This window comes from Caretta caretta, chromosome 6 (genome assembly GCF_965140235.1).
Source record: "Caretta caretta isolate rCarCar2 chromosome 6, rCarCar1.hap1, whole genome shotgun sequence".
Lineage (NCBI taxonomy): Eukaryota > Metazoa > Chordata > Testudines > Cheloniidae > Caretta > Caretta caretta.
Window position 1 is genome coordinate 28,401,662 of NC_134211.1, and position 16,717 is coordinate 28,418,378.

Below are 16,717 nucleotides of genomic sequence, written 5' to 3' on the forward strand. Positions count from 1 at the left end.
ATTCTTTTGTTTATTTGCTCCTGCAGCTCAATTCTCTGCCCTTGCATGGGTGAGTAGGGGACAGGAGGCCATGAGAAAGAGGTGCAAGGCACCTCCCGTCCTTTTCACTTACTGCAGTGTCTAAGCACAACTACAATCCCTGTGCTTGGGGCACTGGGACTGCTCCCTTACAGCCCCTCTCACAATTTGTCATAGCCCTGAACCTTGTCTCCCACATACACGCTAGCCTATAGAGCTGGCAAGGTGCCCCGGAGAGCAGGCTGCACCATTCAAAGGGATGGAGTAGTGTCCATGTCCCCCCTTCTCACTTCAGAACTATGGGAGGGATAGTACCTCTCGGACACAATCCCTCCCGGAGCTCTTGCTATGGTTGGGTGGCTCCATATTAACAACCCGTGTGTATACTAGTAGTTAAATGCTACAATCTGACCCTTAGTGTGCTTGTCTCTTTTTACTTATCACACAACCGAATGTATGCCTCTTGCCACTGGATGAAAGGAATTACAGCAACATGAGACCAAAAGCTGAGACCATAAAAATCTTCTTACATAACTGATGTATGAACAGCAAATTGTAACAACTATATAATGACTGTCAGGAGGAGCTCTGCAGTGGTTGGTTGCATGATGTTTCCCAATTAAAACAATAAACTGACCATTACAAGATGGAGAATACAGTGCAATGTGAAACATTTGCTTCTTTTAAGACTGTAATCATTGTATCTTTGTAGACATTTGTGGTCCATGCCCACTTGACTGGAAATGCTGACTTCTCCCCATCAGTGGCCTTTGCCTCACTCTCCCTCTTTCACATTCTTATCACCCCACTGTTCCTGCTCTCCAGTGTGGTCAGATCTACTGTCAAAGCTCTGGTCAGGTAAGAGTTGCTGGATGAAACCTCCCTCCATTTGAGAGCCATTATTGTTCAATTCCCCAATGTATAATTCAAAAATAATGCTGTGGTTATTTTTCATCATTATTTGGAAATTGCTTTCCAGACTCTTACCTTAAGTGTTGTCCCATGTTATGATATGTGGACCAAATTCTCTGAACTAGGTGAAATGGAGCTAACTAGCCTGATACGGCAGCCATTTACACCAGCAGAGAATTTGGCCCTGCGTATTTTCAGTTGATCGTTACTGCAAAGTGAAAGGATTTGCCTGTTAATAAATTATTGTATGGTCCACTGTATAGATTTTGTTGTGTAAAATGAACATCACTGTGGTGGCTACAGTGTATTCTGTGCTGCGCTCTGTTTGTGTGTGCACATGCATGCATCTGTGTATATAGAAACAGGAAATAAGCGATAAAAGCTCATTTAAGGGTTGGGTTTTTTTTGTTTAAAATCAGCTATATCTCTCCCTCCCACATAAAAACATGTGGAAGGGAACAAAATAATCACAAAAGCACATGAACATCAATGTGTATCACTTGCGCTGAATTCTTTTCTGATTCTGGCTGTAAGTCCAGGGAGAATTAGATTTTAGCAGGGAAAGCTCTGTGATAGAACAGTTTAAAATAAAAATTTTGAAGTCAACAGGGAAAAATTTGAGTGAATAAATTTTCAATCTGGACCAGATGAATTTCTTTCTCATAATGAATGTGCTTAATGAGTGTCCAAGTTCTCCTGAGCCAACGGCTCATCAGGCTAATGTGGTTAAGGCACATCAATTTCATAGCCAGCTGTACGCAAGAGAGTGTTGTGGCCAACAATAGTGATAGCAGAATTAAAACTTCAGCCTTTAACAAGCCAAACTCCCACTCATTTCAGTGGTGGTTTTGTCTGATCAAGTACTGCAGGATTGAATTAAATGATTCTTTGCACTTATCCTCTACAAAGTGCTTTATAAACATTAATTCATGTTTTCTACCTCTTTGTGACATTACATATAGTTCTCTAAGGCCTTAACAAAGCAATGGGCCAGATCCTGTCTCATGCTTAATTCTATTTGTGCTATTCTAGTAGTGCAAAGGGGATTTAAACAGAGAGCTGAGGATTCCTCCAGTGTGGCAAAATCATCCAGCAATGTAGCCAGCTCTATGCACACCCTCCTTCCAAGTGTATAAGGGCAGTGGCTGGAATAGAGTCCTCTCCTGCAATTCCCAGCTGGTGTAGTAGCCCACAGGGGACTACTCCAGGTTGGCGAGCTGGGCTTGTGGCCTGCATTGGATCCATCTCCGGATCATGGAGATTCCAATGGCCTTTACAGCACCCCACCCTGTCAGCTGCATCAAGCACATATTTGGGCACAACTAATGATTCCGCTGTAGAACTTTTCACAGTTTGTAAACAGTTAATGGCATGGTTGTCTCGTGACAGGGTTTCTGTTCATGGACAAATGTTTCGAACAGAATTAGGCATAGAATTTAAGGCCAGAAGGGACCACCAGATCATCTAGTCTGACCTCCTGTCCATCACAAGCCACCAAAATCAGTGCACTAAACTGAACACAAATGAAATTAGACCAAAGTATTACAGCCCTTAGGAGACTCCACTATTATGTGCTACAGGCAGAGAATAGGAGGTACTGAGGTTTACCAGTGCTTGAGGCAGCTGCCTACAATGGCAGGAATTGATTAAGTAAGATTAAGACCCAGATAGCCATGTGTCACTCTTGTTAGCAGTGCCCTTGGCTACTATTTGATTGCCTTCTTGCTACCAAGTTATTGCCCTGTTTGGAATATAGACAGGACAGGCTCAGACTACATAACCACGCTGTCATGTCCTCCTTCCTCCCTGCTGACGGTGTGGTAAGAATCTGAGTCCATTGTTCTGTTACTTGTGGAAACACAACTGCTGAGTGCACACAAATCAATTGTTTGCTGTAATTGTGCCCTTCTGTTTCATCTTTCTACTAATAAACGTCTTATCAATAAGGTCAGATAAAGGTAACCTAACCTGATAGTGTATATTTGGCTTTCTTCAGTCTCTGGGACAACCTGAACTGGCCTCTAAACAAACACCTGTGGTTTGTTAAATAGCCAGCAACTGAAAAAAAACTGTCTGATTAAGTGAAGCAAAATATGTTCCAGGAGTGGGACCAGCCCAGGAGGAACACAAACTGGGACAACATTGCAGTGATGTTGGCTCTTCACACTTCCATTTCACAGCTCCAGGCAGGTCAACATTGGCCAGAATATTTAATACAGGATGATCTTCAAGATAATGTATCCTCTCTCATAACCTTGACAGCTTTTTTGATTCTTCAGCTAATGTCCGAATTAAAAGCATCATAGTGGATTTCACTGACACAGTCAAAACAAATGTCAGTTAAATTCATGTTGCGCCCAGTCCAGCTTCAAGGCTTTTGTACCATATGGGATCCATAAACCTCACAGGGCAAGTATGATTTAGAAAGGGAGGCTGTTTATGATTCAGAAAGGCAATTACCCCCTAGTGGCAGAAAGGCCACTAACAAGGTGAGGACTTCAAAAGTGTCTATTTAAAAAGCAGTTTTAATCTGCAGGGTGTTTGGTATAAAAATAAAACCAAGCAGCTGACTGGTGTACTGCTAAAAGGTGGAGAGAAGACATAAAAAGTGAAGGGCACAGCTATGCAACTTTTCCTCACTGGGGGTGTATAGGAGCAACTGTGGTATTTGGTATCTGAGTGGGATTCATATGAAACCACGTGTGCAATTAGCTCTGCAAATAACCACCATTGCCTAATCCAGCTGTCCAATCTGATGGTTAAAAATAAGATCCCTAGTGGAGATATCCGAAATCCAGAAATTATAGCTTCAGTTTGTGAAACTGCTGTGTCAGCCACAGCATTGTAACACATATACATTTAGTACTTAAAAGCATGTAACCGCGTCATGCTACGGGAAGCAAGCCATCATCGTTCTTCACAGGATTAAGTTACCGTATATGATGGTATGTGCAGCTGCAGCAGCAGTTGGAGGAGAAGGAGAATAAGCCGATTGTTAGAAATCATCTTAGCAGTTAGAAGACTTGTCTCATGTTCTGAGGTAACACTGTTGACATTCAAAGTACCTCCCTCTTGATGCAAAATCTAAGAAGGATCAGAGAGGGCAAAACATAGGCTCAGAAGGTACAATTGTGACATGGCTTTACATGGGTATATATAGAAGAAAAACATGCTTGCAGCCTCTCACCCTTTGTTCCCAGTGCAACTGCACAAGGGCCTGTCCTATCTGCAGTCCCTGTGCATGGACGAGCATGGGAACTGCACATCTCCAGAGACACACAGCACTCCAGAGGGGCCATGCTCCTCACTCTTTCCTCTGCATCAGTCTGCAGAGCAGGCTAACCTCCCTGAGGAAGCAGGCAGCATTATTCTAAAGGAAGATGCAGCCTAGGTAGTCTGTGTACTCATGGGGTAGACCTCATGGGGGGTGGGATTGTCTCAGTCTCTTCCTGATTTTCCCAAGAAGGAGAATGGGCGTACAGCTCCACACCAGCCCCTACACAGGACAAGGGTTAAAACCACAGTTTGGCCCATCACAGTCAGTTAGAAAATCTCTACTAAATCATTTAGTCCACCCCACTGAAAGGACAGGATTCGCCCCAGCATTGTTTTCTATTGCTTTGTTCAGTTTAGATATAAATATAGTCAGTGACAGGATGTTACCACCTCCTCCCTTGGTCTAATAGACCTCCCCATTGAGAACTGTTGTCCTGGTATCCATCATTACTCCTAGCTAAATCCCTTTGCCCCACACTAGATAATTAATTCCCATCTTTGGTTTTTAAATTCTTCAGATGCTTGTTGCCACTAGACCAGATTCATTCCCTAGTCAAGCAAACTATTGCATCAGTCTCTTGGCCACAGGAAGGCTGCCCAAGGTCGAAAGGTGGATTTGTGCTGGCACCAGGGCCCAGCAATCACCCCTGTATTGGGGAGTCCACAGGTGGCCTGTACCAATCCCAAAGCGGGCACTGGTGGCCGTGCAGGGAATGTGTCCAAGGCAGCCACAGATGAACTGATTCAGAGCATCAACCTGCTAAGTGGAGCTCCAGTGGAGTCCATAAAGGAAACTAAAGCTAACCTCCCAACAAGGAACCTGCAGTGAGCGAGTGCAGTAGAAATACCACCTGCTATCCTCATCAAGGGCTCCCCTGCTGAGAGTGGCACACCAAGGCATGGTTTGCACCCCACTATGCTAATATGGCACAGTCAGTGTAGCTCCCCACATTTGCTCCCATTGAGCCGAGAGACATATTTAAATCAGTTATTTCAGTCCTCCTTCATAAATCGGTACCAGGGCTGGCCTTACCATGAGGCGAACTGAGGCGGCCTGAGTGGGGGGGACCACTAGGACCCAGAGTGTAGAAAATTGTGTCTGCTGCTGGGGCATATGTATTCTCTCTTCTCTAGATGCACAGAGATGGTGGAGTGCTGTGCTGGAGGAAGGAGGGCACAAGAGACATAACAGGCAGGCAGGAGAAAAGGTGAGAGGGAATAACAGAAAGCAGCAGGAGCTGCAGGGAGAGAGAGGAGGAGGAGCCTCTTATGTACCTCTCTGGCAGCCCCAGGAGCCTGGACTGATTAACACCAGCTTCTCACAGAGCTTCCTGTTTTCTGCTGCTTCCCTGAACCCACTTGAGGAGAACAGGTAGTCAACTGAAGTAGTAGGAGCCAGTTAGGCCCTTAAGATGCTGATATCTTTCCTCACTCAGGCCCTGCTACCAGCCTGCTTATTTGTCCCTTCACTTGAGTGTTGAGAGCCACTGTAGCTGGCACAGAACAGCAGTCATGCATGAAAGAAGAAAATGCCCCTCTGAGGCAGCATTCAGAAAAAGAAAGAAGGCAAAGGAAGCTTTTCTATCTAAGCAGGAAGGAGCTCTCCTGAGATATCTGTTCACGGTGAGCCTTCCGGCCCCAGTGAGAATGTGTGAGGAGATACCTGATCTTCCAGTTACTCAGAGTGCAGGTGACCTGGCAGCTACTGCAGCATCCATGTCTCCATCTCAAATGGATGTAACCATGCACATTCCTGAAGGAAAGTATAGATCAGAGAAGAGTGTGGTGGAGGCGCAAGAAACAGCTGCTGCTGAGTTTAATTCCTTAAGTCTAGGTGATCCAAGACTGTGGACCCACTTGAGCAGTAGCCTGAGGGACTTCCTCGTACTGTATGGGCCACAGCAAGTGAAAAACTTCATGTTCCCCAAAGACAATGAAAATAGACATTTCTATCCAACACATTACTGGCGTGAAATCCCCAATGGTGACAAAGTGGAGAGGCCATGGCTTATGTACTCAAAAACCCAGAATGCTGCATAGTGTTTTTGTTGCAGACTCTTCCAGTCTAATGTTCCAGCCACATTGGGTTCTACAGGAACAAAGGACTGGAAAAATCTAGCTAGAAATCTGGCATGCCATGAGAAGGCAGCAAATCACGAGAGATCATTCCATAGGTGGAAAGAGCTTTAGATGAGACTAAGGTTAAAGGCCACCATAGATGATCAGCATCAAGAGAAGATTGCATCAGAGTCTCTTTACTGGCAAAATGTTCTGAAAAGACTCATTGTCATTGAAGGATGCTTGCTTCCCAAAACCTAGCACTGCGTGGCACTTCAGATCAGCTGTATGTGCCAAACAACGGAAACTTCCTTAAAACTGTGGAGCTGAAGGTTGAGTTTGATGCTATACTCCAGCATCTAAGAAGAGTCACCACCCAAGAAATGTACACACAACACTACCTTGGGAAAAACAATTGAAAATGAGATCATACGGTTACTGGCAACAAAAGTCAAACAGAAGATTTTGGCAGAACAGAAGTCAGCAAGATATTACTCTGTTATTCTGGACTGCACACCTGACATCAGCCATACGGAACAAATGACTTTAATGGTGTGTTTTGTAACAACAACAGAACCTAGTGAAAATGTCCCTGCAATGGTGACTTTCAGAGAGTATTATCTAGAATTTATTGACATTGATGATACTACAGGAGCTGGTATGACTAATGTGCTTCTTAAAAAGCTGGAAGATACGGGAATTGCGATAGCTGACATGAGAGGTCAGGGCTACGATAATGGTGCCAACATGAGAAGAAAGAACAGAGGAGTGCAGACATGGATCCAAGAGTTAAACCTTCGAGCTTTTTTTGTCCCATGCAGTTCTCATTCATTGAACTTGGTGGTCAGTGATGCAGCATCAGCTTCTAGTGAGGCTGCTGAATTTTTTAATGTAATTCAAAGCATCTATGTATTTTTCTCTGCATCAACTCATCAATGGCAAATTTTGAAGCAACATCTGGGAACATCCTCTCTGACACTGAAACCACTGAGTGCCACACGATGGGAAAGTTGAGTGGAGGCGATAAAGCCTATCAAACACCAAATTGGGAAGATAGATGATGCCATAGTTGCCATTATGGAGGATAATGCTATGACAGGAACTGTTTGTGGGAGAACAGGGGCAGAGGGAAATGGAATCACCAGAAACATACATAACTTCAAATTTTCTGTGTGGCTTAGTGTTGTGGCATGACATACTGTTTGAAATAAATGTTGTAAGCAAGAGGCTCCAAGGTGTTTGCCTCCATATATCTGGAGCAATGGAACAACTGGACAAAGCAAAGTCAAACCTACGGTCTTCAAGAATACAAGTCACCAAAGAAGAAGGTATTTTGATTACAAGGCACTGGATAATCCCATAAGAGACTCCAAACAACAATTCAAAGTTGAATTCTTTAACCAGGTGCTAGATTGTGCAATACAGTCAGTTGAAGAACGTTTCATGCAGCTCAAGGAACACAGCAGTATATTTGGGATGTTGTATGATATTTCAAAGCTCCTCACTATACCTGAAGAAGACCTACACCAGCAATGCAGGGCACTAGAGACAGTGTTGACACTTGATGACATGCGCGATATTGATGCGAGTGATTTAGGTGATGAACTGAAAGCCCTTTCAAGATACATTTCAGCAGGATCAACTCCAAAGGCTGTTCTGGAATTTATGTGCACAAATAAGATGACCACCCTCTTTCCAAGAGCTTTTGATGCTCTGCGCATACTTCTAACGCTTCCTGTAACAGTTGCCAGTGGAGAACACAGTTTCTTCAAGCTGAAGTTAATAAAAACACATCTACGCTCCGCAATGACACAGGAGAGGCTGCTCGGCCTTGCAACCATCTCAATAGAGCATGAGCTGGCCCAGACAGTGGACCTTCAGCAGGAAGCAGTTCAAATCTTTGCAACCAAGAAGACACGGAAAGCACCACTTTGATTATTGAAACAGATTAAAAATGCCAGTGTTTACTATGCAGACAAGAAAAGTTACATTTGCTGTTCAGGTGTTTGAAAGTTAAGTGTTACTTAAAATTTTTGAACAAGGCATTTTAAGTTGTTAGTTCTCCTTTATTGGGGTAGGTAGCAGAGCAGTACCATGAGAGCAGTAGAAGAGGAAGAAGGCAGAATTGAGACCTTTCAAAGTTTTGGCCCAAGTGAGGGCGCATGGGGGCATCATTTGAGCTCCCTGCTTCAGGTGCCAAACTGAGTGGACCAGCCGTGATCGGTACCTCCAGCACCTCCTCATTTTGGTTGCTGCTATTTGAACTCCTTCCTTTTTGTCACAGTCTTTTTGGTATTGAGTTGTTCAGGATTTAACCCATTATTCTAGTGCTGCAGAATGGATTTGCCTATTGTCTTAGCAGTTTACATGGATGGACATTGTAAAGCATGTGCAGGCACACAGGAGAGTCAACTTCATGGGCTGTGATAGGATAAAGATATTTAGCCTCCTAACAAACTAAATGTTAAATATTCAAGGAGTATTTTGTTCATTCTTCTTTAATGCTGGTCTCCAGGATTCTTTTTACAATTGTATTTGTTAGGCAGGTCTGCCTCTGTAAACACACTGGGACAGATTCATCCTTAGTGCCATAGTGGGCTAAATTCGTCTCTGAAGCTGACACAATAGATGAATTTGGGCCATTGAAAGTAAAACAGACTCTCTCGAGGTCCTAATTCTTGTCAGTTTGCTCAGGACTAATTGTGTGGCACTTTATTAATTTAAGTGACCTATTAATGGTTTTGCTTTAGCATGTGGCATCAAAATTAGCTGTGATTAAGTTTAATCTCTGACTCATTGTTTAAACTAAAGAAATATTTTGTCCTAATTTCTCCTTCCTAGACACTGACGGTGTGAGTAGAAGAAGGACCCAAGAAGTATCTAAAATAATCATTATGAAGTCATTGATTGTGATAGAGAACACTGCACAGTTTTTAAATTTCACTGCAGAAACATCCCTTACTGCATATTTTTATAGAGAACAAATGTATAAGCCACCCAGTAAACTGAATAGCTGGGGCACTGCAGTGGGTATCCTCTAATGAACATTGCACTGATCAAAAATTTTGCATTCTACATTCTGCCCAATCCCTTTTCTCTGCTTTCAGTGTGCAGAAACTGAGTGAATTTTTATCAAGTGAAGAAATTGGAGAAGAGCAAGATAAATGTTCAGAGTCAAGAAATGCAGACAACCACAGCAAATACCAGGTGGTTGTAAGTAGTAATGTTCAGTTGTACACTGTGTGGGTGGACTGATTTACTCCCCTTGCTAATTCCTGGCAGATCACTCCAATAATCTTGTCCACTTCCTATTAATTAATGGCTGTATTTGCAAAAATCCATCTTAATATCCTGTTTCCTGTAGATCATAGCATGAGTGTTTTGAAGACACTCTCCTGGTCCCATCACCATTCACCATGTATTTCTGTCTTCCTGATCTTGCACAGCCCCTCAGAGTTGTTAACCGCAAGAGGCCTGCGAGAGAAGACTGGAACAATTACAGCTCTCACATGAGAAGACCTGTTAACATCACAGAAGGAGATGATTTTTGTGTAAAGGTGATATTAAGGTCACTCTTTCTAACAATGCTATTACTAAATTTGACTAATAATCATTCTCAAACTCCTACAAGTTCAAAAATTATTGGATAATCTAGAGCTGCCAGACACCTAATTCCACTTAAAGAAACCAAAAGCAAAGAGTAATTTTTATCCCCACTGTTTTCTAAAGAAGCTGTTGCCATCCATTTTGCTTCAAGTAGAGAACAGATTGCTGAATTGATTTTCAATTTATTGCTTTTGAATAATTGTGTGTATGTCCTCCTTAAAACTCCTTCAGCCCTTCTACATTTCATGTGTTTTTGAACAATTAGCCCTGACCTCAAAACAAAAACCTCCAGCTTCTCCTAAGAAAGGATTGGAAGCCCTCAATCCACTTTAAAGATGGATGTGTCTGACTTGCTATAGAACTGTCTGGCAGTAACAAATGTTGATACCTGTTATAATGATGGAGTTATTTATCTAGCCTGTCTGCGACAGCATGTACATCCCTGACACAACAAAATGAGTGATATCTGTGCCAGTTCATTTACTACTAAAGGGACTAAGTAGGACAACTGGTTAGTGCATTAGCTTTTACACTCGGAAGAATCCAGTACATATCCTGGCTCTGCTCAGAGGTGAAATGGGATTACTGTTCTGATTTTTGAGTCCTTGAGCCCTTCTAGCATGGGGCAGACTGCCAGGAAGATAGGCTCCTTCTCAGAGATCAACTCTTTCTGGGGAAAAGAACATCAGGCAGCGCTGAGACAAGAGAGAGAATTTTGCAGCCCCCAGGACTCTGGAACGGTAGTGATATAGCCAGAAACTATGGATGCAGGATTTGACTGCAAATAGGGTAGAAAAAAAAAATTGATCAAGGGCCAGCTGCCAGCAACTGTAATCTTTGGCTCCCTCAGCTGTTACCATTCTCACAAGGTGACCCAGGGCTGCTCCCAAGCCCCTGGTGTTCCTGGCTTCTCTTTCATCCCAGGCAGTTCCTTGCTGTTCCTTTCCCCGGGGAGTCTCTTTTTCAAGTGAGGATTCCTTGGCTGCTGCCTTTCTTCTAGAGAGACAGGGAAGGACCCCAAAGCCTTTCTCTCATTTTTTCTTGGTGGCTCCCCAAGGTAACAAATGTCACTTTTCCCCTGTGGAAGTTGCAAGCCAACACAAAAAGGTGCCCCATTCTACCTCTTTCCCAGGTCCAAATATGCTGGGCCAGACTCTGAGCTCTTACATCGCTGCAAACCTGTTGGCTTCTTTGGTGGAGTCATTCCTGCTTCGCACTCAGTAAGAGAGGACAATCAGCCCAATTTATCTACCGTGCTGGAAAATTGCTCCCCAAGTTCCCATTTATCGGAGTATCGCAGGAAAGCTTCACTCCAGTTCAAGCCCTGGAGCACTACTCTACAATAATTTTTAAAAGGAGTGAAGAAAGGATCAGATAAATCCGGGTGAGGGAAAAAGTTCCCTCAAAACCTGGCAGAGAATCATACATAAGAAACACAAAAGAAAATAACGTAAGAGTGACTATTGGCAGCAATACTTAATTTCTGCTTCAGAAGATGTATTATGTGGAAAATTCTGTAAGCCTATTATACCTGGGACTCTGACTGTAGTTATGTAAAAGAGTGACATTCTGGGGTCTACAGAGAGCAGCCAAGGCCCCTGAACCATTTAAGTGATACATAGACCTTGTGCTTGCTCTCTGCACAGGGATGAATGTCACCCATGTTTTGCTGATATATTCCTAACACTTAAGATGTGGCAAACCCACAAGGTAAGCTGCAGAATTTGTAGTAGAATTACATGAAGGCTGACACCTGCACATAAAGAGCGGGTTAAATTGTTTTAATTTTCAGAATTTCATCAGAATTGTTTCACACAATAATTCAAAAACTTTTCACAAAAGCTTTTCACCATTTTTCAACCAGCTCTCGCAGTCACATGGGTGCAGAGTATCAGACACAGAAAAGGAGGGCCTTTTTTGAAAATCAGGCACTGAAAGTTTCAGCTTCTCTTCTTTGAGCAGAGGCAGCCTCTGGTCCCATGTCCAATGTAAGGATGACAACAGATGTTTCTCTCATACGCCAAAAACAAACAGGTGTGTCCTGACGGTGGGTTTTTTTTTCCATTTTTCATTTCTCAACGTATTGCTATAGATCACAAATGGATTTTTCACCTGGACACCAGAAGGATCTGCAGCATTGTCCAACATTGATATCCGAATCCCTCAAGGTAAAAAACCACAGCAGATGTATAGAATAACACATGTTCAGCAAATGTCTGGTAATCAGAACCTCAAATATGCTTCCCACTCTCCCAGGTCAGTTAACAATGATCGTAGGACAGGTGGGCTGTGGTAAGTCTTCACTCTTGCTTGCGACACTTGGGGAGATGCAGAAGACTTCCGGGAACGTATTCTGGAACAGGTAACTTTATTTAAAGATTTCATGTTTGTGCTGAATGGTAATAGGTCAGAAAAGGGCCAGATTCTACCCTCAGAGCCATGTACACAGCTCTTGTGAATTCTGTGCGTGTTGTGGACATGTATCCAAGGGGAGAAGTTAGTCCTAAAGGTCACCCTGTCTCATCCATAGTCTCGCATCCTAGGTATTGGATAAATCACAATGTGCTCAGGATACTTCCCAGATGCACCTGGCCTGCTTTGTGGGCCAGGCTGGGGGAGCATAGTCTTGTCCATATGCCATTCTCAAGGGGACACAGAAGAAGTTGTTCCTGTGCTCCCACAAGGGCAGGCTGTTATTATGTCTGGCTTTTGTATGGGCAATGCAGAGAGAAAGCGACTGCACCCCAAAACTTGAATAAGGGATAGTCAGTCTGGTCTTTTAAATATCAAGTCAAATTTCAATTAATGTACTGTATACTATGCTTTTATAAGATTTTCAGTAACATCCCACCATCTCTGCTCATGATCAGAGAAATGTGTGTGAATGTTTTTCATCTTGCGCTTATTGCAAGAATAGATTTTTTTTTTTTCAGTTTTACTAGGCACTGTGTCCTAAAACTCTTTAAGGTACAATTGCTTGCATGAAGTCTATGGACAAGTTGCAGAGGAATCTAGCAGATATTAATACTTTTTCTTCCAGCTGACTGGGAATTAAGGAACAACCATGCAGTTATAGGACACTCTGATTGGCTAATAATGATTCTCAGCCAATCAATGAACAGGGATTTTACATACTGCACTGTTTCAGAGAAGTAACTTCACCCTCAGCCAATCAGAGTGATATTCTTTTTCATAATTGATGATACCTAGCTCAAAGTGCTTTACAAAGGAGGGCAATATTATCCCCATTTTGCAGGTTGGGAAACTGAGGCACTGATAGGTGATGTGGATTGCTCAAGGTCACCCAGCAGGCTGTTGGCAGAGCCAAGAATAGAAAGCAGGTCTCTGGAGTTTTAGTTCAGTGCTCTGTCTATTAGGCCACACAGCTTTGGAGAGAAACCAGAGTATAACCACAAGAAAGTTATGCATCAGCAGCTGTACAGCATCCTTTCACTCTGATTAGCTGAAATAACTCCATTTCAGTAAAACTGTAAATATTTTATTTAAAAATATCATTAAAAATGTTGTTTTCACTGCAGATTCTAAACTAAAGCCGACGAAATTATGAGTCTTATCAGACTGTTTATAAATAGTACTGGCTTGTTGACCAAGTATGTGCTCAATAACAGTGTAAAGGTCATGACTGGTTTCAATTTCTTTTCTCCCATTATGCCAAAGTATGACAGGTTCAAATACAGCAGTTATCACATTTGCTTTGCTATCTGTCACATGTGTATACAGGAGCTTCCAACTGAAACAACCTTAGCACAGATCCTACTGACTTCCCAAGGGTGAGATTCTTTTCTCATCTTTCAGAACCACTGTCTGTAGAACATTCTGCAGGGGTCCCAGTTTGAGTGTTGGCTTCAGTTGTATATAAACTGTGCACACCTGCAGTACAGCTACCAGATGGGAGCTGCACTGATTTGATAAGACTGCCCTAGTTTCTGGCCAGGCAGATTCTAAGGGGATGTCTACACTGGCAGAGTTACAGCACCGCTCAGAGAGCACTGAAGGGAAACTGCTGTTGTGTGTTCACACTGTCAGCTGCCTGCGCAATAGCGTGTTCACACTTGCGCACTTCAAGCGGTATTCAGAGCAGTGCACTCTGGGCAGCTATCCCACAGAGAAGCTCTTCATCTTTTGCCACTAAGAGTTGTGGGAAGGTGGAGGGAGGTCGCAGGGCATCCTGAGTCCTGTCCCAATGCCCCATGATGCATTGCTTCACATCCCAGCAATCCCTGTGCTTCCGTCCACATTTGGCACCATCTTTCAATGGTTTGTGTACTGCGCGCTTTGCCTCTTCGGTCTGCAGGAATGGATCCCGAACTGTTGACCAGTATACTACTCACTCTGACTAACATGTCACGAGTGGCAGTGGAGTTATTCCTTAAATGACAAAGGCAAGAGGAGTGCAACATTAATCTCACCACGCGTAGTAGCTACGACATGAGAATGCTTGTGGCATTCATGGAGGTGTTGACCACAGTGGGCTCGGGAAACAAGCACTGAGTGATGCGGTGGGATCACATCGTCATGCAGGTCTGGGATGATGAGCAGTGGCTGCAGAACTTTCAGATGAGGAAAGCCACATTCATGAGACTGTGTGGTGAGCTCTCCCCAGCCCTGTGGCACAAGGACATGAGAATGAGAGCTGCCCTGTCACTGGAGAAGCGCGTGGCGATTGCACCGTGGAAGCTGGCTGCTCCAGACTGCTATCCATCGGTTGCTAACCAGTTCAGAGTGGGGAAGTCGACCGTTGGACTTGTGTTGATGGAAGTGTGCAGGGCCATTAATCGCATCCTGCTCCAAAAGACTGAGACTTTGGGCAACATGCATGACGTTGTGAATGGCTTGGCACAAATGGGCTTCCCTGACTGCAGAGGGGTGATAGATGGCACGCATATTCCAGTTCTGGCACCAGACCACCTAGCTACCGAGTACATTAGTCAGAAGGAGTATTTCTCTATGGTTCTCCAGGTGCTTGTGGATCTCCGTGGGCATTTCACGGACATTAACACAGGCTGGTCCAGAAAGGTGCATGACACATGCATCTTTCAGAACAGTGGCCTGTTCAGGAAGCTGCAAGCAGGGGCTTTCTTTCCGGACCAGAAGATCACCGTAGGGGAAGTCAAAATGCCCATTGTGATCCTCGGAGACCCCACCAACCCCTTAATGCCGTGGCTTATGAAGGCATACACGGGGCACCTTGACAGCAGCAGGGAGTGGTTCATCAAGTGCAGAACGGCTTCAGTGTGCTTTTGGCCATTTAAAGGCCCACCGGTGCTGCCTCTATGGGAAGCTGGACCTGGCCGATGACAATATTCCAATGCTTATAGCCGCGTGCTGTACGCTCCAAAATATTTGTGAAGGGACGGCTGAAAGCTTCACTCAGGGCTGGACCGCTGAGGCTCAGTGCCTGGAGGGTGAATATGAACAGCCAGAGACCAGGCTATTAGAGGGGTGCAGCACCAGGCCATAAGGATCAGGGAGGCCTTGAGGCAGCAATTTGAAGCTGAAAGCCACTAATATTTGTTGCTATGCTCAGGAGTGCAGTGCTTGTAGTGCTAGGAGGTGATTGTGATTGGTGCAGACGATGCACTATGAAGGTTTAAGATAATTTAAGATAATTCTGTTGCTTTGCAGGGCTCTGTTTGCTTTCAATTAATAGAATGAAGATTGTTTTCAAATCAACACAATTCTTTTATTAAAAAACAAATGGAGGAGAGAGACCAAAAAAAAAAAAATCAGCACTGAGGATATCAATATGAGGGAAAGGAAGGTCCCAGGAGGAGGTGGGGTCCCGAGACCGTTAAAGATTGTGTATGTTTAGGGATCATATCCAACCTTCTCCTTTGGAGTACTTTAGCAGGGCCAAATGCAGGCGGATGGGTGTTGAGTGCAGTGGTTAGTGAAGTCCACAGTGCTGGACTGTGACAGGGGAGGGGTGGAATGCAGTGGGTACAGACTGGAGCCAGGAGGCTGATAAGAGTCTGTTGGCAGTGTCTGGCGCCTGGGAAAGGGTTTTGTGACAGCGGCTGCAGGGGAGGGCGGGCGCGGAGCTGCTCGGTTCGCAGTGCTAGTATCTCCTGGAGCGTGTCAGCTTGGCGCTCCGTAACGTGTAAGAGCCGCTCCATGGCTCCATTCTGGCGCGCTGCGTTCACCTTTCGGTCCCTCTTCTTGCTGTCCCGTTCAGCTGGCTATAGCAAAGAGGGAGGCTGGGCTCTCAAGGTCATCTCCGTCAAGCCAAAATGCAACATTTTACAGAAGCAGTGTTGTTTGCAACACACAAACCACTGATTCAGTGATTTAAAACACAGCCACTATTCATATACCTCTCACTGACTGGCTGACCCCAGGCAAGCACACATGAGCTACAAGCCCCCTAAAATGGTGAGTAGCTGCAGGGGCAGGGTAAATCAGTGTTCCTGGACCCTACTGTACACTGGGCACATGGCTCTTGGGGAGATCCAACACTGTAGGGGATGCCTGATGATCATTCCTGTCCCCACATTTTCCACAGGCTGTGTTCATTATGGAAGATATCTTGCTGCTGAGGGTGAGCAGGGAATCAAGGGAGGGTCTTCTTCAAGACTGCAGCTTCTGCCTTGGCCCTTATGTGGTTCATCTGTGTGCAGCAATGGTCCCCGCCCCAGTGATGGCACAGTGGAGCAGGAAAGTTACCATTAGTGGGGCAAGAAACAAAGCAGCTCTGCCAAAGAACCTGCAGCAGTGGATTGCCCAGTATCTCCACGAGAGTTTCCTGGAGATCTCCGTGAAGTGAGGGAGTCAATCAACAGCCTGTTCCACCACTCAGACTAGGCATGTGGTGGTACGCGAATCAAAC

General features: G+C 44.4%; 1 protein-coding gene across 12 annotated transcripts in view; it reads left to right on the top strand.

Annotated features, from left to right (window-relative positions):
• ABCC8 (ATP binding cassette subfamily C member 8) overlaps positions 1-16,717 on the top strand; it is a 139,864-nt gene that overhangs the window by 62,613 nt on the left and 60,534 nt on the right. For 7 of the 12 annotated variants that reach the window (XR_012668890.1, XR_012668889.1, XM_075129362.1 and 4 more), the window contains 5 exons: positions 731-876; positions 9,372-9,477; positions 9,711-9,821; positions 11,963-12,038; positions 12,127-12,232. Coding sequence is in view for 10 of the 12 variants with exons in the window: in XM_075129362.1 (XP_074985463.1) it covers positions 731-876; positions 9,372-9,477; positions 9,711-9,821; positions 11,963-12,038; positions 12,127-12,232 (545 nt within the window). In the remaining 2 variants the exon portion in view is untranslated. The remainder of the gene's footprint in view (positions 1-730; positions 877-9,371; positions 9,478-9,710; positions 9,822-11,962; positions 12,039-12,126; positions 12,233-16,717) is intronic. The other 5 variants (XM_075129354.1, XM_075129355.1, XM_075129357.1 and 2 more) reach the window with 5 other exon arrangements.